The sequence below is a fragment of the Anolis sagrei genome, chromosome 7 (assembly GCF_037176765.1).
Source record: "Anolis sagrei isolate rAnoSag1 chromosome 7, rAnoSag1.mat, whole genome shotgun sequence".
NCBI lineage: Eukaryota > Metazoa > Chordata > Lepidosauria > Squamata > Dactyloidae > Anolis > Anolis sagrei.
In genome coordinates, this window is record NC_090027.1 from 22389268 (window position 1) to 22411848 (window position 22581).

The following is a 22581-nucleotide window of genomic DNA, read 5'->3' on the forward strand; positions in this document are numbered from 1 at the left end:
AAAGAGGAGGATGAAGAAGTGGAGGAAATGAAGATGATGATAAAGAAAAAAAATTGAAGAAAAAGGAAAAGGAGATGAAGAAGAGACGGAAGAGGAGGAGAGAGGAAGAGAAAGAAGAGGAGGTGGAGAAGTAGGAAGAAAAGGAAGGAGAGGAGGAGGAGAGGAAGAGAAAAAAGAGGAGAAGGTGAATCGCAGAGAAGGAAAGGAAGAAGAGCAGGAAGAAGAAGGTGGAGGAGGAGCTGAAAAAGAGGAGGAGAAAAAGAAAAGAAAAGGAAGAAGGAAAGAGAAGAGGATGATGAGATGAAGAAAAGAGGAGGAGGAAGAAGAGGAGGTAATGAAGAAGATGATGAGGAAGAAAAGAAATTGAAGGAAAAGGAAAAGGAGATGAAGAAGAGACGGAAGAGGAGGAAAGAGGAAGAAGAGGAGGTGAAGAAGAAAAGGAAGGTGACAAGAAGGAAGAAGAAGAAGCCTAGAAAATCTTGCCCACAGAGTTGCACTAAAGGACCGAGAGACTCCCAGAGAGAGAGAGAGAGATGGTGCGAATGCATGCGCTGTGCAAATGTCATACCTGCAAATGTGGCAGACTTCTTTCCCTCCTGACCTTTTCTTTCAGAAGCGGGATGGGCGTGGGTCATGCACAGCCAATGCTCCTTCCTTCTTTCCTTCCTGCCTTCCTTCCTTCTCTGTGGATGTGTGCAGAGGGGGAAGCTGAACATGGCACATCAGAACATGCCAAGCTCATGCGCTTCCTCCCAGCCATTTCCAAACCTGGTCCCAACTGCTTATCACCAAAGCATCTCCAGACGTGGAGAATAACATGAAGTTTCTACAACACTTTTATGGGAGGGAGAACGGCCTTAGTGATAAATCGTCTCTAAGCTTTAGCTCAATTGCACCAGGTCGAATATGGCCCTTTCTGGGTGCATCTATGCGCCGAATTAAGGCCGGGTTATGCATCATGCTACTTTTAGGCAGAAAAAAATATAATGCAAAGATATAGGTTAGTTTGACAGTTTAATATGTTTCCTGAGAGTCCAATGGAGCCCCCATCTTTGGAGTTATTCAAGCAAAGGCCAGATGACCAACTGTCGGGAGTGGTTTGATTGTGCCCTCCTGCATTGCTGAATGGGGTTGGACTGGATGATCTTTGGTGGTCCCTTCCAATTCTCACATTCTAAAGTAGAGTCTGGATGTCCATCTGTCAGGAGTGGTTTGATTGTGCCTTCCTGCATTGCTGAATGGGGTTGAACTGGATGACCTTTGGCAGTCCCTTCCAACTCTCACATTCTAAAGAAGTCTTTAAGTAGAGTCTGGATGTCCATCTGTCAAGAGTGGTTTAATTGTGCCTTCCTGCATTGCTGAATGGCATTGGACTGGATGACCTTTGGGGGTTCCTTCCAACTCTAGCATTGTAAGGAAGTCTTTAAGCAGAGTCTGGATGTCTATTTGTCAACGTCCCAATGCCACAGCCCCTTATTACAGTTCCTCATGTTGTGGTGACCCCCAACCATTTTCATTGCTACTTCATAACTATCATTTTGCTCCTCTTATGAATTGTCATGTAAATATCTGATATGCAGGATGTATTTTTATTCACTGTGCCAAATTGGGCACAAATACCCAATACGCCCACATTAGAATACTGATGGGGCTGAGGGGGGGATTGATTTTGTCATTTGGAAGTTGAAGTTGCTGGGATTTATAGTTTACCTACAATCAAAGAGAATTCTGAACTCCATCAACAATGGAATTGAACCAAACTTGGCATACAAAACTCCCATGACCAACAGAAAATACTGGAAGGGATTGATGGAGATTGACCTTGGCTTTTGGAGTTGTAGTTCACCAACATCCAGAGAGTACTGTGGATTCAAACAATGATGGATCTGGACCAAACTTGACACGAATCCTCAATATGCCCAAATGTGAACACTGGTGGAGTTTGAGGAAAATCGACCTTGGCATTTGGGAGTTGTAGTTCATAGAATCATAGAGTTGGAAGAGACCTCATTGGCCATCCAGTCCAACCCCCTGCCAAGAAACAGGAATATTGCATTTAAAATATTGCATTTTTGCTTGCAAAAGTTCTGAGGAATTTATTTATTTACTATATACTGCTTTTCTCACCCCTGGGGAGATGGGGACTGAAAGTGGTTTACAAAAATAATGGGAAAATTCAATGCCTCACATACATAAACAAAATCATAAATCAACAGCATATAAATTTAATATTTCTTTTGGTCAGAATCAGCATAATTCCTATGGAGACTATCAAATTGTCGGGATTTATAGTTCACCTACAATCAAAGAGCATTCTAAAACCCACCAACGATAGAATTGGGCCAAACTCTTCACACAGAACCCCCATGACGAACAGAAAATACTGTGGTTTCTGACGGTCTTTGGCAACCCCTCTGACACCTCCCTTGCGACCCCTCAGGTTGAGAAACGCTGTTCTAGGCCTCCCAACCTCTGGGGATGCCTGTCATAGATGCAGGTAAAACGTCAGGAGAGAATGCTTCTGGAACATGGCCAAACATCCCAAAAACACACAACAACCCAATGATTCTGGCCATGAAAGCCTTCAACGATGCGCTGTACTAGACACTTGGGAAGTGTCCGACGTGTGATCCCGGGCGGGCTTTAGCACAGCAGGTTAATCAGCAGCAGCTTCAGTAAATCTAGTCATGAATACTTTTTAAACCAGGTTCTTTTTATTGTATTTTCCAGTGTGAGAGGGTATATCAGAACTTTTGCACAAAGTACAATATTGGACATACAGACATATAGATTCTATGTAGCTACATTGGATTCACAAACAACTTACATTTAATGTATTGTCGAAGGCTTTCATGGCCGGAATCACTAGGTTCTTGTGCGTTTTTTCGGGCTATAGGGCCATGTTCTAGAGGCATTTCTCCTGACGTTTCGCCAGCATCTATGGCAAGCATCTTCAGAGGTAGTGAGGTCTGTTGGAAATAGGACAATGGGTTTATATATGTGTGGAATGGCTGGGGTGGGGCAAGGAGCTCTTCCTTGCTGGAGCTAGGTGTGAATGTTTCAACTGACCACCTTCATTAGCATTTGAAGGCTTGGCTGAGCCTGGGAAAATACCCTGTTGAGAGGTGTTAAGATGTGCCTGGTTGTTTCCTCTCTGCTGTTTTGCTGTTATAATTTTAGAGTTTTTTTAATACTGGTAGCCAGATTTTGTTCATTTTCATGATCTCTTCCTTTCTGTTGAAATTGTCCACATGCTTGTGGATTTCAATGGCTTCTCTGTGTAGTCTGACATGGTGGTTGTGAGAGTGGTCCAGCATTTCTGTGTTCTCAAATAATATGCTGTGTCCAGGCTGGTCCATCAGGTGCTCTGCTATGGCTGACTTCTCTGGTTGAAGTAGTCTGCAGTGCCTTTCATGTTCCTTGATGCGTGTTTGGGCAATGCTGCATTTGGTGGTCCCTCTGTAGACTTGTCCACAGCTGCATGATATACGGTAGACTCCTGCAGAGGTGAGAGGATCCCTCTTGTCCTTTGTTGAACGTAGCATTTATTGGATTTTCTTGGTGGGTTTGTAGATTGTTTGTATGTTGTGTTTCCTCATCAGCTTCCCTATGCGGTCAGTGGTTCCCTTGATGTATGGCAGGAACACTTTTCCTCTGGGTGGATCTTCATCTTGACTCTCGTGGCTTGTTCTCGGTCTTGCAGCTCTTCTGATGTCTGAGGTGGAGTCTCCATTGGCCTGGAGAGCCCAGTTGAGGTGGTTCAGTTCATCTTGGAGGTGAGGTTCGTAGATTCTTTTTGCACGGTTTGCCAAGGCTTTAATGGTGCTTCTTTTTTGACTTTGGTGATAGTTGGAGTTTTTATGTAGATATCTATCTGTGTGGGGGGGGGGGTTTCTGTAGACGGTGTGACCCAACTGTTGATCTGGTTTGCGGATAACAAGAAAAGGCAGTCTTCCTTCATTTTCTTTTTCCATTGTGAATTGGATTTTTGGGTGGATGCTGTTGAGATGGTCCAGAAACCTGTTGAGTTCTTCTTAGATTGCTGATTTTTTCTATGAAGTGGTCTGAGTCCTTGATGTAGTGTATAGTGAGCCCAATATGGATGTGAGGGATCCAATGGCACTCACGATGGGTCTGAGTGGGGTGGAGTCCTTATGGATTTTTGGGAGTCCATAAAGCCTGGGTGGAAGGGCTTCCGATTTACATAGCTGTTGTCGTATGTCAAAGTTGTCGTATGTCAAACTTACATTTACCGTATATACTCGAGTATAAGCCGACCCGAATATGAGCCGAGGCACCAAATTTTACCACAAAAAACTGGAAAAATGTATTGAATCGAGTATAAGCCGAGGGTAGGAAATGCAGCAGCTACTGGTAAATTTCAAAATAAAAACAGATACAATACAATTACATTAATTGAGGCATCAGTACGTTAAATGTTTTGAATATTTACATAAATCTATAATTTAAGATAAGACTGTGTAACTCTGATTAAACCGTTATTCTAACCTTCTTCAATGTAAATGTGCTTGCATATCCTTCCAATAAAAATAGAGTAAAATAATAAATGTAATACTACTACTACTACTACTACTAATAATAATAATAATAATAGAGTAAAGTAATAGAAATGTAATAATAACAGTGATAATAGAGTAAAATAATAAATATAATAAAAACAATAATAAAGTAGAATGATCAATGTAACAACAACAACAACAACAACCAACACATTTATTATGTATTTCTAACAGGGTAAAATAATAAATAACCTTGACTCGAATATAAGCCGAGCGGGACTTTTTCAGCCAAAAAAAGGGCTGAAAAACTGGGCTTAAACAAACAAAAGGGGAATTGCTCAGTGTTCCCCCACATATAACCATTCAGTCATAGAATCCTAGAGTTAGAAAAGACCTCATGGGCCATCCAGTCCAACCCCCTGCCAAGAAGCAGGAATATTGCATTCAAAGCACCCCCGACAGATGGTCATCCAGCTTCTGCTTAAAAGCTTCCAAAGAAAGAGCCTCCACCACACTCTGGGGCAGAGAGTTCCACTGCTGAACGGCTCTCACAGTCTGGAAGTTCTTCCTCATGTTCAAATGGAATCTCCTTTCTTGTAGTTTGAAGCCATTGTTCCACATTCCAGTCTCCAGGGAAGCAGAAAACAAGCTTGCTCCCTCCTCCCTGTGACTTCCTCTCACGTATTTCTACATGGCTATCATGTCTCCTCTCAGCCTTCTCTTCTTTAGGCTAAACAAGCCCAGCTCTTTAAGCCGCTCCTCATAGGGCTTGTTCTCCAGACCCTTGATCATTTTAGTCGCCCTCCTCTGGACACTTTCCGGCTTGTCAATATCTCTCTTCACTTGTGGTGCCCAGGCATCCTCATGCATCCAAATATGACCATATCCTTTCCTCCCTCTTTGGAGAAGCACACCTGTTAGGCTAGACCAGGTGTCCTCAAACTTTTTAAACAGAGGACCATGTCACAGTCCTGTAAACTGTTGGAGGGCCAGATTATAAATTGAAAAAAAATGAATAAATTCCTATGCATGCTGCAAATATCTTATTCATAGTGCAAAAATACTTTAAGACAATACAATAATTAAAATGAAGAACAATTTTAACAAATATAAGCTTATTAGTATTTCAGTGGGAAGTGTGGGTCTGCTTTTGGCTGATGAGAGGATTGTTGTTGTTGTGTGCTTTCAAGTCATTTCAGACTTAGGTTGATCCTGAGTGAGGGCCGGGTAAATGACCTTGGAGGGCTGTATCCGGCCCTCGGGCCGTAGTTTGAGGACCCCTGAGCTAGACCCTGTTTCGCTTGCAGCCTGCCAACGCACCAAAACCTCCATAGTGCCATAACTTCAAAATTCCAAAATCCATCTTGTTCCCCAAAGAACAATGTCAATGACCAGCTCCTTGTTTTCCCTACAGCACAACCTGACTCCTTGCAACATAAAATGACTCCAAAATGCACTCCTTCATCTTCCCTTGAGAAAAGGAGGCCCAAAGTGTATGGAATCCTGCTTTCCCAGTGCAGATCTGACACTCTCCATACATAATCTCTGTCTTTCCTATGCAGCATTCTCTGTCCTTTCCAGCGTTTCTCAACCTGGGGTCGGAACTGGGTTTCAGGGAGGTCACCAAAGACCATGAGAAAACATATATTTCTGCTGGCCTTAGGAGCCCCTTTGGCAGAGAAGGCTGAAGATCTCTCCGCCTGTCCTTCTCTTCCTTTTTGGAAACAGACGGCAAATCCTCCCACCAAAAACCTTCCTCCACTGTGATTGGTCGGTCTCTCAGCCAAGGGGAGGGCTGTTTTGAGACTCCAAGCTGGGAGGGGAGAGCAGGCGTGTTTGGAGCATGACAGCATGGTGTGCATGTACGGGGCGAGGGAGAGCATGTGAAGCTGGAAGGAGGCATGGGGGTTCTGTGTTCAATGTCTTGCCCAATTCTATCGTTGGGGTTCAGAATCCTCTTTGATTGTAGTTGAACTATAAATCCCAGCAACTACAATTCCCAGCAGTCAAGGTCTATTTTCCCCAAACTCCACCAGTGTTCACATTTAGGCATATTTGAGTATTCGTGCCAAGTTTGGTCCAGATCCTTCATTATTTGAGTCCACGGTGCTCTCTGGATATAGGTGAACTACAACTCCATAAGTCAAGGTCAATGCCCACTAAACTTTTCCAATATTTTCTGTTGGTCATGGGAGATCTGTGTGCCAAGTTTGGTGCCATTCCATCATTGGTGGAGTTCAGAATGCTCTTTTAATTTAAATCCCAGCAACCACAACTCCCAAATGACAAAATCAACCCCTCAGCCCACCCCATCAGTTTTCAAATTTGGGCATATTGTGTTCTGTCGTGCGCTGGGCCTGTAAATAATTGTCTTTAGAACAGGAAGTGCAACCTTTGCCCAGCGGGAAGCCAGAGGGCCCAAGGAGAAGTTCTCAGATGTTTTCCACCACAAATTATCTTTAGATGGCTTGTGAAGTATAACAAAGTTATTTATTAATGAACAATCAAACAGAAACTTCTCTTATCTTCAATAAAGCTAAACAAATGATTCCAGGCTTTTATGCAACTGGTAGCTTTCTAATCTTGCCCACGAAGGACAGGCAACTGTCTTCAATGACTTCTTCTTTACTTTAAAGGAAACTCCCCTTTTTAACTTCTCCCAGGCTGACTGTAATCTAACCTTTAGTGATGTGGGCTCCGCTACTGGGTCAAGCTGCTTCTCGAACGCCGAGTGGACCTACCAGTAAAGGCTTAGATGTTCTCCAGCTGGAGTTCTTTGGTCTTTAGGGCTGTTTCTCTGGAAATCTTTAGAGACAATTAAGACCGTTCTCCCCCGGAAGGTCTTGGATGCTCTTAAGACTGTTTCCCCCCGGAAAGTCTTAAGGGTTGAAGCTTTTGTACAGGGGAAGCTTGCACACATCCTGTATATTAGCTTTCCTTGCTGAGACTAACTAAAAAATGGCTCCCTTCCCAATTGCCCTGAGCAAGGGGCGGGACCAAAACTTAACGATGATGGACAGGTGACTTGCCCTATGACTGCAACCAAAGGAAGCCACCTATCTGCAGAATCCCAGGAACCTTGGACTGCAAGCAAACATTTAATACAAAGCAAATAAATTTGGAGCTCCTGGTACAGCCGTACCAGCACACATTGGGTATTTGTGCCAAATTTGGTCCAGTGAATGAAAATACACTCTGCATATCAGATATTCCAATTGCAATTCATAACAGTAGCAAAATTACTATTATAAAGTAGCGATGAAAATAATATTATAGTTGCGGGTCACCAAAACATGAGGAACTATATTAAGGGGTCCCAGAAGGAGGAAGATTGAGAAACATTAGTCTAGAAGTATGTGATGTGTTGGCAAATAATGTGTGCAGATCATCATCAACATCATCATCATCATCATCATCATCATCATTATTATAACTTGAAACACAACAAGATGAGTCCACAGCACTCTGTTGCCTGTTGAATTGGATCACACGTCGGACACTTCCCAAGTGTCTAGGATTGTGTGATGTATCAGTGAATAATGCGTGCAGATCCCAGTAAGGTCGCCTTCTGCAGCTGACAAGTGGTGATTTTGTCAGTGCCGATTGTGTTTAAGTGCAGGCCAAGGTCTTTAGGCACTGTGCCCAGTGTGCTGATCACCACTGGGACCACCTTGACTGGCTTGTGCCAGAGTCTTTGCTATCACCATCATCATCATCATCATCATCATCATCATCATCATCATCATCTGGAAAGTCTACCACTGATTGTTCTTGGCTCTTAGCAAGCAACACCTGGGCACAGGTACCTTCTTTGCACATCATGCTTTCCAATTAGGGAGTTTGCCAAGGTTTGCTCTTTCTCTTCTTCTCTTTCTTTCTTTCTTTCTTTCTTTCTTTCTTTCGTTTGTTCTTTTTTTCTCTTCTTGTGCCTGAAAGAGAAGCTGTCCTTCCAGGCAGGAAAGAGAAAGAAAAGCAGGGGTCATTGGCGCTGCAGCTGCTCTCGCTGGCAGCTGTTCTCTTCGATAAGAAAGGCTCCGGTTGCCGGGAATGGATTTGCACAAGAAAAGCGGCACCAAATTGGGAATGGGATGCCAAAGAAGGAAGATAGAAAGCAGAGAGCAAGGACCTGGGGTTAATGGGAAGCCCTGGGAGAAAAGGGACAGCCACATATCTCCAAATAGGATAAAGTGGGAAATAATATCACAAAATCACAAGTCGAACACTTCCCAAGCGTCTAGGACTTCACTTATTATTATTATTATTATTATTATTATTATTATTATTAATTGTGCAGTCCTAGATGCTTGGGAAGTGTTCGACTTGTGATTTTGTGATACGAAATCCAACACATATATCTCATTTGCTGTAACATACTGTGTTTGTGTGTCAGTCAAATAATAAGTGTGCATTAAATAATAATATTAATAGGCATAATTATTGCAATTTAATACTAATAAATATTTATAATAATGCATGCACATTAAATAATAATATTATTGGTAATAATCATTTTTGTTGCACTGCAATAATTATTGTAATTTAATACTAATTATTATTATCTATATAAATAAAAATGTAATGTTCGTTTGTGGGATTAACATAACTCAAAAAACACTGGACGAATTGACACCAAATTTGGACACAAGACACCTAACAGCCCAATGTATGTCCTTCACTCAAAAAATTGATTTTGTCATTTGGAAGTTGTAGTTGCTGGGATTTATAGTTCACCTACATTCAAAGAGCATTCTGAACCCCACCAACGATGGAATTGAACCAAACTTGGCACACAGTTCTCCCATGACCAAGAGGAAATACTGGGTTTGGTGGGCTGTGTCCTTTGGTTTTGGAGTTGTAGTTCACTTACATCCAGAGATCACTGTGGACTCAAACAATGATAGATCTGGACCAAACTCTACATGAATACTCAATATGCCCAAATGTGAACACTGGTGGAGTTTGGAGGAAATAGAATCATGACATTTGGGAACTGTAGTTGCTGGGATTTATAGTTCACCTTCTGAATCCCACCAGCAATAGAATTGGGCCAAACCTCCCACACAGAACCCTCATGACCACCAGAATGGGCCACAGCAACGCGTGGCAGGGGATGGCTAATCTATATAAATAAAAACGCAATGTTCCTTTGTGGGATTAACAGAACTCAAAAACCACTGGATGAACTGATACCAAATTTGGACACAAGACACCTATCAGGCCAATGAGTGACCATCGCTCATAAAAACACAGAAAAAAAGACTTCAAAAACAAAAACAAAACAAAAGAAATACATTATAACGCATGTGCAAAACCACATATATACACAAACACACATATATACACATATACACAAATATATACACACACATATATACATACACAAAACACATATACACAGATTGGGCCATAGCAACGCGTGGCAGGGGATGGCTAGTTGTTAATAATAATAAAATGGCTATTAATATAATAAATGTGCATTACATCATAATATTAATAGTAATAATTATTGTAAGTCAATACTAATTATTATTATTATTTATAAAGTGAGTATTAATTTATATGATAATTATAATAAATGTGCATTACATAATAATATTAATTAGTAATAATTATTGTAATGTAATTCTAAGTATTATTATTGACAATAATAGTAATAGCAATAACAATACATGTGCATTAACTAATATTATTCCCAGTAATAATTACTATTATTGTAATTTTATGCTAAATAATAATATTAAAAATAAATGTGCATTAAATAATAATATTACTGGTAATAATAATTGTTATTGTAATTTAATACTCATGAATATTGAATAATAACAATAAATGTGTAGTAAATATTAATTTTTTTGTCGTGTCAGGAGCGACTTGAGAGACTGCAAGTCGCTTCTGGTGTGAGAGAATTGGCCGTCTGCAAGGACGTTGCCCAGGGGACGCCCAGATGATTTGATGTTTTTATCATCCTTGTGGGAGGCTTCTCTCATGTCCCCGCATGAGCAGCTGGAGTTGATAGAGGGAGCTCATCCGCCTCTCCCCGGATTCGAACCTGCAAACCTTCAGTCCTGCCGGCACAAGGGTTTAACCCACTGAGCCACCGGGGGCTCCAGTAAATAGTAATAGTAATAATTATTGTAATTTAATACTAATTAATAATAATAATAATAAAGTGGGCAATAATAATAGTAAAAACATTACATGTGCGTTGAATAATAATTATACTGTAATTATTATTGTTGCAATTTCATGCTAAATGATGCTAATAATATAGTGCATTGCATAATAATATTAATAGTAATAATTATTGTAATTGAATACTAATTAATATTTAATAATAATAATAATAATAAATATACAATGCACCATCCCATTGTGCCATTGACTTTCACAGTAGCAGTCATGATTACTAATTGTTATTTCCATTCTGTAAATACATCTCAGTCTGCAATTTCACCAACAAGTTTTTTAGCAAACTCGGAGCCACATCTTCCTTCAATTGGTTCCTCTACCTATTGTTCCATCTAAGGATGCATCTACACTGGGGAACGAATACGGTTTGATCCCACTTGGACAGTTAAGGGCTCCATGCAATGGGATCATGGGAGCTGTAGTATCGCAAGGTCTTGAGTCATTTCAGCCTTTCCAAACTGCAATTCTTCATTATCTTGGCAAAGCAAATTTCAGGTTGGGTTTGCTCTAGAACCCATTCTACAGCTGCTTTTTCCTGTTATTCAGTATTATTCAGGCAATTTGATATTAATTCCAAACTGGCTGGCATGATTGGTGAATAGTTAGGAATAGTTTCCTGCAGCATACAGTTCCCAGCTCCCCAAAAGTGGACTTGTTTTAAAAATGCAAACTTTCTGTTTGCGAAATCATGGCCAAGAGCGATAACTTTGCCCAGATGGCAGGAAGGACCAACCTTGCAAGGGCGTTGTGAGGTCCAAAGGAGGCATCATGCAAACTCCAGCATCCCCAGGCAGCAAAACACCTTTGGGATGACAAATCCCAGCATACCCAGACTCAACATTTGTTTGGAATTGCAAATCCTAGCATCCCCAGGCAGCAAGGCAGCTTTAGGATTGTAAAGCCCAACATCCTCAGACAGCAAAGGTTCTTTGGCATGACAAACCAAAGCATTTCCAGGCAGCAAAGCACCTTTGGGATGACAAATCCCAGCATACCAGATTGCAAAGCTTCTTTGGAACTGCAAACCCCAGCATCCTCACCTGTGGATGCACACCACCTGTGGGATGATACATCCCAGCACTCCCAGACTGCAACGTTTCTTTGGAACGGGAAATCCCAGCACCCTAGACTGCAAAGCATCTTTGGATGACAAATCCTAGCATCCCCAGACAGCAAAGCTTCTTTGAGATGACAAATCCCAGCATCCCCAGACTCAACATTTCTTTGAAATTGCAAATCCCAGCATCCCCAGACTCAACATTTCTTTGAAATTGCAAATCCCAGCATCCCTAGGCAGCAAAGCACTTTTGGAATGGCAAACCCCAGCATCCCCAGACGGCAATGCTTCTTTGGAATGGCAAACCTCAGCATCCTCAGGCAGCAAGACAGCTTTAGGATTATAAATCCCAACATCCCCAGACTGCAAAGCTTCTTTGGCATGACAAACCACAGCATTTTCAGGCAGCAAAAAACCTTTGGGATGACAAACCCCAGCATACCCAGACTGCAAAACTTGTTTGGATTGGCAAACCCCAGCATCCCCAAGCAGCAAACCACCTTTGGGATGATAAATCCCAGCATCCCCAGACTGCAATGTTTCTTTGGAATGGCAAATCCCAGCATCCCTAGGTTGCAAAACACATTTGGATGACAAATCCCAGCACCCTCAGTTTGCAAAGCTTCTTTGGGATGGCAAAACCCAGCATCCCCCGATTGCAAGGCATCTTTGGATGACAAATCCCAGCACCCTCAGTTTGCAAAGCTTCTTTGGGATGGCAAATCCCAGAACCCCCAGATTGCAAAGCACCTTTGGATGACAAATCCCAGCATCCCCAGACAGCAAAGCTTCTTTGAGATGACAAAGCCCAACACCCCCAGATGGCAATGTTTCTTAAGATGACAAATCCCATAATCCCTAGACTGCAAAGCATCTTTGGGTGACAAATATCATAATCCCTAGGCTGCAAAGCATCTTTCGATAACAAATCCCAGCATCCCTAGCTTGCAAATCTACAGAACTGTCCTTGTTTTGACTTATGAACGAATCTAACTTAAGAACAACAAACCTACAGACCTGGTCCTGTTTCTACTTACGAAAAGATACAACTTGAGAACAAAACTACAGGACTGTCCCTGTCCTGACTTACAAACAGATCCATAGAATCATAAAGTTGGGAGAAACCTGGTGGGTCATCCAGTCCAACCCCATTTTGCCAAGAAGCAGGAAAATCACATTCAAAGCACCCCCGGCAGATGGCCATCCAGCCTCTGCTTCAAAGCCTCCAAAGAAGGAGCCTCCACCACACTCCGGGGCAGAGAGTTCCACTGCTGAACAGCTCTCACAGTTAGAAAGTTCTTCCTAATGCTCAGGTGGAATCCCCTTTCTTTCCTGTAGTTTGAAGCCATAGTTTGGCATCCTGGTCTCCAGGGCAGCAGAAAACAAGCTTGCTCTCTCCTCCCTATGACTTTCCTTCACATTTTTATACATGGCCACCATGCCTCCTCTCAGCCTTCTCTTCTTCAGGCTAAATATGTCCAGCTCTTTCAGCCGCTCCTCATAGGGCTTGTTCTCCAGACCGTTGATCCTTTGAGTCTCCCTCTTCCTCTGGACGCATTCCAGCTTAGAGTCAACATCTCCCTTCAATTGTGGTGCCCAGAATTGGACACAGTGAGATTCCAGGTAAAGATTCCAGGTAAAGTAGACTTCCCTGGATCTAGGCACTAGGCTCCTATTTATGCAGGCCAAACTCCTATTGGCTTTTTTGCTGCCATATGACATTCCTGGCTCATGTTCCCCTTCCTCCCCATGAGGACCCCAAGATTTTTTCCACACGTCCTGCTGTCGAGCCAGGCATCGTCCCCCATTCTGTCTCTGCATTTCTTTTTTTCTGCCTAAGTGGCGTCTCTTGCATTTGTCCCTGTTGAACTTCATTGTGTGAGTTTTGGCCCATCATCTCTCTCATCTGTTGAAATAGTTTTGAATTCTGCTCCTGTCTCCTGGAGTACTGGCTCTCCCTCCCAATTGGGTCCCACCTGCAAACTTGATGATCATACCTTCTCATCATTCATCTAAGTCATTAATAAAGATTTTGGCCAGAACTGGATTCCCCCTTCGGCTTACCTGCATCGCTGCTGCTGCGGCTGCTGGGCTTTGCAAGCTGGCGACTGGATGCCTGGCAGCTTTGCCCTTCTCCTTCTTCTTCAGTGATGGCTCAGCCCTGAGCATCCCATTTGCTGCTGAGCTTCCTCTGCATGTTAACTCTCTCTGCTCTGTGCAGCAGCATTGCCTTTCATTCACACTGGTACTAACACTTTTTGATTCTGTTCCTGGGTTGGAAATGTCATTTCCCAATTGGTTCTACTATTAAAAACAGGATTGTGTTCTCTCTAATCTGGCACATTATTATTATTATTATTATTATTATTATTAAAAATTTTGGTCGTGTCAGAAGCATCACTTCTGGTGTGAGAGAATTGGCCGTCTGCAAGGACGTTGCCCAGGGGACGCCTGGATGATGTGATGTTTTTATCATCCTTGTAGGAGGCTTCTCTCATGTCCCCGCATGAGGAGCTGGAGCTGATAGAGGGAGCTCATCCGCCTCTCCCTGGATTCGAACCTGCGACCTGTCGGTCTTCAGTCCTGCCGGCACAGGGGTTTAACCCACTGCGCCACTGGGGGCTCTATTATTATTAATGATCACTATATGTAATTATTGTTATTGTTATTATCACCAACAAGCTCTCCTTATTGGCTGTATCAATAAAAACTGGCACACTATTATTATTATTATTATTATTATTATTAATGATCACTATGTAATTATTGTTATTATCACCAACAAGCTCTCCTTATTGGCTGTATCAATAAAAACTGGCACATTATTATTATTATTATTATTATTAATGATCACTATGTAATTATTGTTATTGTTATTATCACCAACAAGCTCTCCTTATTGGCTGTATCTGGCACACTATTAATAATAATAATAATAATAATAATAGATAGATAATAATAATAATAATTAAAACTGGCACACTATTATTACTATTATTATTAATGATCACTATATGTAATTATTGTTATTGTTATTATCACCAACAAGCTCTCCTTATTGTCTGTATCAATAAAAACTGGCACACTATTATTATTATTATTATTATTATTATTACTAATGATCACTATATGTAATTATTGTTATTGTTATTATCACCAACAAGCTCTCCTTGTTGGCTGTATCAATAAAAACTGGCACTCTATTATTATTATTATTATTATTATTATTATTAATGATCACTATATGTAATTATTTTTATTGTTATTATCACCAACAAGCTCTCCTTTTTGGCTGTATCAATAAAAACTGGCACATTATTATTATTATTATTATTATTATTATTAATGATCACTATATGTAATTACTTTTATTGTTATTATCACCAACAAGCTCTCCTTATTGGCTGTATGAATAAAAACTGGCACACTATTATTATTATTATTATTATTATTGTTAATGATCACTATATGTAATTACTTTTATTGTTATTATCACCAACAAGCTCTCCTTATTGGCTGTATCAATAAAAAATGGCACATTATTATTATTATTATTATTAATGATCACTATATGTAATTATTTTTATTGTTATTATCACCAACAAGCTCTCCTTATTGGCTGTATGAATAAAAACTGGCACACTATTATTATTATTATTATTATTAATGATCACTATATGTAATGATTGTTATTATCACCAACAAGCCCTCCTTATTGGCTGTAACAATAAAAACTGGCACTCTATTATTATTATTATTATTATTATTATTATTATTAATGATCACTATATGTAATTATTTTTATTGTTATTATCACCAACAAGCTCTCCTTATTGGCTGTATGAATAAAAACTGGCACACTATTATTATTATTATTATTATTATTATTATTATTAATGATCACTATATGTAATGATTGTTATTATCACCAACAAGCCCTCCTTATTGGCTGTAACAATAAAAACTGGCACTCTATTATTATTATTATTATTATTATTATTATTATTAATGATCACTATATGTAATTATTGTTATTATCACCAACAAGCTCTCCTTATTGGCTGTAATAATAAAAACTGGCACACTATTATTATTATTATTATTATTATTATTATTATTAATGGTCACTATATGTAATTATTTTTATTGTTATTATCACTAACAAGGTCCCCTCATTGGCTGCATCAATGCCTGACCGGGAACCCTTGTTGTTGTTGTTGTTATGAATGATCACTATATGTAATTATTGTCTTTGTTACTGTTATTGTTATCACCAACAAGGTTCCCTCATTGGCTGCTTCAATGCCCAACCAGGAACCCTTATTGTTGTTGTTATGAGTGATCACTATATGTAATTATTGTTATTGTCATTGTTATTAGCACCAACAAGGTCTCCTTATTGGCTGCATCAATGCCTCACCAGGAACCGTTGTTGTTGTTATGAATGATCACTATCAATAATTACATATAATGATAATTAACAACAACAACAAAACAACAACAAGGGTTTCTGGTCAGGCATTGATGCAGCCAATAAGGAGACCTTGTCAGTGGTAATAACAATGACAATAACAATAATTACATATAGTGATCATTCATAACAACAACAACAGTTCCCGGTCAGGCATTGATGCAGCCAATAAGGAGACCTTGTTGATGATAATGACAACGACAATGACAATAACAATAATTACATATAGTGATCATTCATAACAACAACAACAACAATAACAACAACAACAACAACAACGGTTCCCGGTAAGGCACTGATGCAGCCAATAAGGAGACCTTGTTGGTGATAATGACAATGACAATAACAATAATTACATATAGTGATCATTCATAAGAACAACAACAACAACAACAACAACAACAACAACGGTTCCCATTCAGGCATTGATGCAGCCAATAAGGAGACCTTGTTGGTGATAATGACAATGACAATGACAATAACAATAATTGCATATAGTGATCATTCATAACAACAACAACAACAACAACAACAGTTCGCGGTCAGAGATTGATGCAGCCAATGAGGAGACCTTGTTGGCGATAATAATAATAATAACAATAATTACATACAATGATCATTAACAACAACAACAACAACAACAACGGTTCGTGGTCAGGCATTGATACAGCCAATAAGGAGACTGTGTTGGTGATAATAATAATAACAATAATTACATACAATGATCATTAACAACAACAACAACGGTTCCCGGTCAGGCATTGAAGCAGCCAATGAGGAAACCTTGTTGGTGATAATGACAATGACAATGACAATAACAATAATTACATTTAATGTTATTGTTATTGTCTATTATCACCAACAAGGTCTCCTCATTGGTTGTTGCAATGCCTGACCGGGAACCCTTGTTGTTGTTGTATTTATTTATTTATTTATTTATTTACTTATCCCCCACTTTATTTCTCTAGCTTCTTAACATAAAAAGCATCAGCATGCAATTTGATATATCCAAATATGCAGGCATTTAAAACAGGATTAAATATTAACAGTATTTTTTTTTAAAAAAATCCCATATCATGCTAGCGTGTTCGGAATGAGGGGATTATGGGGTTTGTAGCCAATCCCAAGCGTTGCCATAAATATTACACTTAGACAGGGGGAAAATAGAATGCAGAAATATAGCACAAGGGATGCCTAGCAGTAAAAGTAAAAGGGATCTCAGAGTCTTAGGAGATCCCAAGCTGAAACAGAGACAACAATGTGATGCAGCAGCGAAAAAAGCCAATACAATTCTAGGTTGAGTCAATGGGAATATAGTGTCTAGGGAAATGATATTATCTATATCAATATAGAATAATAGAATCACAGAGTTGGATGAAACCTCATGGGCCATCCAGTCCAACCCCCTGCCAAGAAGCAGGAAAATCGCATTCAAAGCACCCCTGACAGATGGTCAGCCAGCTTCTGTTTAAAAGCTTCCAAAGAAGGAGCCTCTACCACACTCTGGGGCAGAGAGTTCCACTGCTGAACAACTCTCACAGTCAGGAAGTTCTTCCTAACGTTCAGATGGAATCTCCTTTCTTGTACAGTAGTTTGAAGCCATTGTTCCATTGTGTCCTAGTCTCCAGGGCAGCAGAAAACAAGCTTGCTCCCTCCTCCCTATGACTTCCTCTCACATATTTATACATGGCTATCATATCTCCTCTCAGCCTTCTCTTCTTCAGGCTAAACATGTTCAACTCTTTAAGCCGCTCCTCATAGGGCTTGTTCTCCAGACCCTTAATCATTTTAGTCACTTCTTCTCTGGATATATCTAGTCCATGGGAAAGGGATCCAGGAGTCTTAGGAGACCCCAAGCTGAACCGAAGACAACAATGTGATGCAACAGCGAAAAAAGGCAGTACGATTCTAGGTAGTGTCAATAGGAATATAGTGTTTAGGGAAAGCATATTATCTATATCTATGTCTGCCTATCTAGTCCATGGGAAAGGGATTCAGGAGTCTTAGGAGACTCCAAGCTGAAGCAGAGACAACAATGTGATGCAGTAGCAAAAAAAATTCAGTGTGATTCTGGATTGTGTTAATAGGAATATAGTGTCTAGGGAAGTCATTTTTCTATGTAGATATAGATATCTAGCCCATGGAAAAGGATTTGGGAGTCTTAGGAGACTCCAAGCTGAATCAGAGACAACAATGTGATGCAGCAGCGAACAAAGCCAATACAATCCTAGGTTGCGTCGATAGAAATATTGTGTCTAGGGAAGTCATTTATATATAGATATAGATATAGATATAGATATCTAGCCCAAGGAAAAGGGATTTGGGAGTCTTAGGAGACTCCAAGCTGAAGCAGAGACAACAATGTGATGCAGCAGCGAACAAAGCCAATACAATCCTAGGTTGCATCAATAGAAATATTGTGTCTAGGGAAGTCATTTATATATAGATATAGATATAGATATAGATATCTAGCCCATGGAAAAGGGATTTGGGAGTCTTAGGAGACTCCAAGCTGAATCAGAGACAACAATGTGATGCAGCAGCAAACAAAGCCAATTCTAAAGCTAGGTTGCGTCAATAGAAATATTGTGTCTAGGGAAGTCATTTAGATATAGATATAGATATAGATATAGATATAGATATAGATATAGATAGATATCTAGCCCATGGAAAAGGGATTTGGGAGTCTTAGAAGACTCCAAGCTGAAGCAGAGACAACAATGTGATGCAGCAGCAAACAAAGCCAATACAATCCTAGGTTGCATCAATAGAAATATAGTGTCTAGAGAAGGCATATAGATAGCTAGCTAGCTAGCTAGATAGATAGATAGATAGATAGATAGATAGATAGATAGAGATATAGATATCTAGCCCATGGAAAAGGGATTTGGGAGTCTTAGGAGACTCCAAGCTGAAGCAGAGACAACAATGTGATGCAGCAGCGAACAAAGCCAATACAATCCTAGGTTGCATCAATAGAAATATTGTGTCTAGGGAAGTCATTTATATATAGATATAGATATAGATATAGATATCTAGCCCATGGAAAAGGGATTTGGGAGTCTTAGGAGACTCCAAGCTGAATCAGAGACAACAATGTGATGCAGCAGCAAACAAAGCCAATTCTAAAGCTAGGTTGCGTCAATAGAAATATTGTGTCTAGGGAAGTCATTTAGATATAGATATAGATATAGATATAGATATAGATATAGATATAGATATAGATAGATATCTAGCCCATGGAAAAGGGATTTGGGAGTCTTAGAAGACTCCAAGCTGAAGCAGAGACAACAATGTGATGCAGCAGCAAACAAAGCCAATACAATCCTAGGTTGCATCAATAGAAATATAGTGTCTAGAGAAGGCATATAGATAGATAGATAGATAGATAGATAGATAGATAGATAGATAGAGATATAGATATCTAGCCCATGGAAAAGGGATTTGGGAGTCTTAGGAGACTCCAAGCTGAAGCAGAGACAACAATGTGATGCAGCAGCGAACAAAGCCAATACAATCCTAGGTTGCATCAATAGAAATATTGTGTCTAGGGAAGTCATTTATATATAGATATAGATATAGATATAGATATCTAGCCCATGGAAAAGGGATTTGGGAGTCTTAGGAGACTCCAAGCTGAATCAGAGACAACAATGTGATGCAGCAGCAAACAAAGCCAATTCTAAAGCTAGGTTGCGTCAATAGAAATATTGTGTCTAGGGAAGTCATTTAGATATAGATATAGATATAGATATAGATATAGATATAGATATAGATAGATATCTAGCCCATGGAAAAGGGATTTGGGAGTCTTAGAAGACTCCAAGCTGAAGCAGAGACAACAATGTGATGCAGCAGCAAACAAAGCCAATACAATCCTAGGTTGCATCAATAGAAATATAGTGTCTAGAGAAGGCATATAGATAGATAGATAGATAGATAGATAGATAGATAGATAGATAGAGATATAGATATCTAGCCCATGGAAAAGGGATTTGGGAGTCTTAGGAGACTCCAAGCTGAATCAGAGACAACAATGTGATGCAGCAGCGAACAAAGCCAATACAATCCTAGGTTGCGTCAATAGAAATATAGTGTCTAGGGAAGTCATTTATAGATATAGATATATAGATATCTAGCCCATGGAAAAGGGATTTGGGAGACTCCAAGCTGAACCAGAGACAACAATGTGATGCAGCAGCAAACAAAGCCAATACAATCCTAGGTTGCATCAATAGAAGTATAGTGTCTAGAGAAGGCATTTATATATAGATATAGATATAGATATATAGTTACCTAGTCCATGGGAAAGGGATCCAGGAGTCTGAGGAGACTACAAGCTGAACCAGACAATAGTGTGATGCAGCATCAAAAGAGACCAATGTGATTCTGGTCGATGCAGGGCCAGGTTTGTGCTTTGCATTCCTTCTTAAAGAGCCAGAGCCCTTAAGACAGTGTTTCTCAATCTTCCTAATGCCACGACCACTTAATACGCTTCCTCATGTTGTGGTGACCCCCAACCATAAAATTAGTTTCATTGCTACTTCATAACTGTCATTTTGCTGCTGTTATTAATAGTAATGTAAATATCTGATACGCAGGATGTATTTTCATACACTGGACCGAATTTGGCACAAATACCCAATACACTCAAATTTGAATACTGGTGGGATTGAGGAGGGTATTGATTTTGTCCTGTGGGAGTTGTAGTTGCTGGGATTTATAGTTCACTTACAATCAAAGAGCATTCTGAACTCCACCAATGATGGAATTGAATCAAACTTGGCACACAGAACTCCCATGACCAACAGAAAATACTGGAAGGGTTTGGTGGGCACTGACCTTGAGTTTTGGGAGTTGTAGTTCACCTACATCCAGAGAGCACTGAGGACCAAACGTGGCACGAATTCTCAATATGCCAAATGTAAACACTGGTGGAGTTTGGGGACAATAGACCTCGACATTTGAGAGTTGTAGTTTCTGGGATTTATAGTTCACCTACAATCAAAGTGCATTCTGAACCCTACCAATGATTGAATTGGGCCAAACTTCCCACATAGAACCTCCATAGCCAACAGAAAATACTGTGTTTTGTGGTGGTCTTTGGTGACCCCTCTGACACCCCCTTGCAACCCCTCCAGGGGTCCTGACCCCCAGGTTGAGAAACACTGTCTTAAGAGACCAAGGCTTCAAATGCCACTCTCTCTGTCTCTAAAAGTCCAGCTTCCAACTCCCCCCGCCCCCCGCCCACCTCCCCGAAGAGACTTGAGCCAGGAAAACCCTGGGATGGGGTTGCCATAAGTTGGAAACAACAACAACAACAACAACAACAACAACTCAAGTGCCTCCTTTTCACCAAACTTTGTAAACAAACCCAATACAGGTTGGCACAAGTGGGGGCATCTCTACAGTAGAATGAATGCAGTTTGCTATGGAATCCTTGGGATTGCATTCTTTGCAAAACTATAACTCCCAAACCATGCCACTGTGTGCAGTGCAACCCTTCTGTGCCAAAGGCCAGTTCTGTAGCATCTATGTGCATCTCATTGCATCGAGCTCTCGCTGATGCCATGAAAAATTAATTGGAGCAGCGAGGATCATTAATAAATTAATAAATATTCCACAACTCTCTGGCGCCTAAAGAAATTAAGCCCTAAGGAACCATCCATAATGGGTTCATCTACACTGTAGAATTAATACAGATTGACGCGATTTGAATTGCTCCAGTGCTGTGGAATCCAGAGAGTTTTGGTTTTGAAAGGTCTGGCAAAAAGTGCCGGACTACAATTGCTAGAATTCAATAGCAATGCGCCATGGTAAAGTGGTATCAAACTGCAATAATTTCACAATGTAGATGCACTTCTTTAACAGAAAAGGCTAAAGGGCCTTGCAAAACTACAATTTCCAGGATCCTGGGGGGGCAGTTGCGAGGTGGTTTCAGAAAAGTCACCAAAGACCATCAGAAAACATATATTTCTGATGGTCTTAGGAGCCCCTTTGGCATAGAGTGGCTGAAGATCTCTCTTCCTGTCCTTCTCTTCCTTTTTGGAAACAGACAGCGAATCGTCCCACCAAAAGCCCATTTCCGCTGTGATTTCTGTGAGGCTCCAAGTGGGGAGGGGAGAGCAGGTATGTTTAATGCATGGCCGCATGGTGTGCACATGCGGGCAAGGGAGAGTGTGTGAGGGAGGTTCACACCAGATGTGTCCCTTCAAGACATGGGGGTTCTGTGTAGGAAGTTTGGCCCAATTTTATCATTGGTGGGGTTCAGAATGCTCTTTGATTGTAGGTGAACTATAAATCCCAGCAACTACAGCTCCCAATGTCAAGGTCTATTTCCCCCA

The 22581-nt window shown here is 40.4% G+C and overlaps 1 protein-coding gene across 3 annotated transcripts in view; it reads right to left on the reverse strand.

Annotated features, from left to right (window-relative positions):
• The window catches only part of KCNIP3 (potassium voltage-gated channel interacting protein 3), a 132866-nt gene that overhangs the window by 89729 nt on the left and 20556 nt on the right, over nt 1-22581 (reverse strand). The window contains exon 1 of one of the 3 annotated variants that reach the window (XM_060787275.2): nt 13831-13950. The exons of the other annotated variants lie outside the window; for them this stretch is intronic. Within the exon in view, the coding sequence (XP_060643258.2) occupies nt 13831-13935 (105 nt within the window). The 5' untranslated portion in view covers nt 13936-13950. Of the gene's footprint in view, nt 1-13830; nt 13951-22581 lie in introns of those variants that run through there. 3 annotated transcript variants of the gene reach the window in all.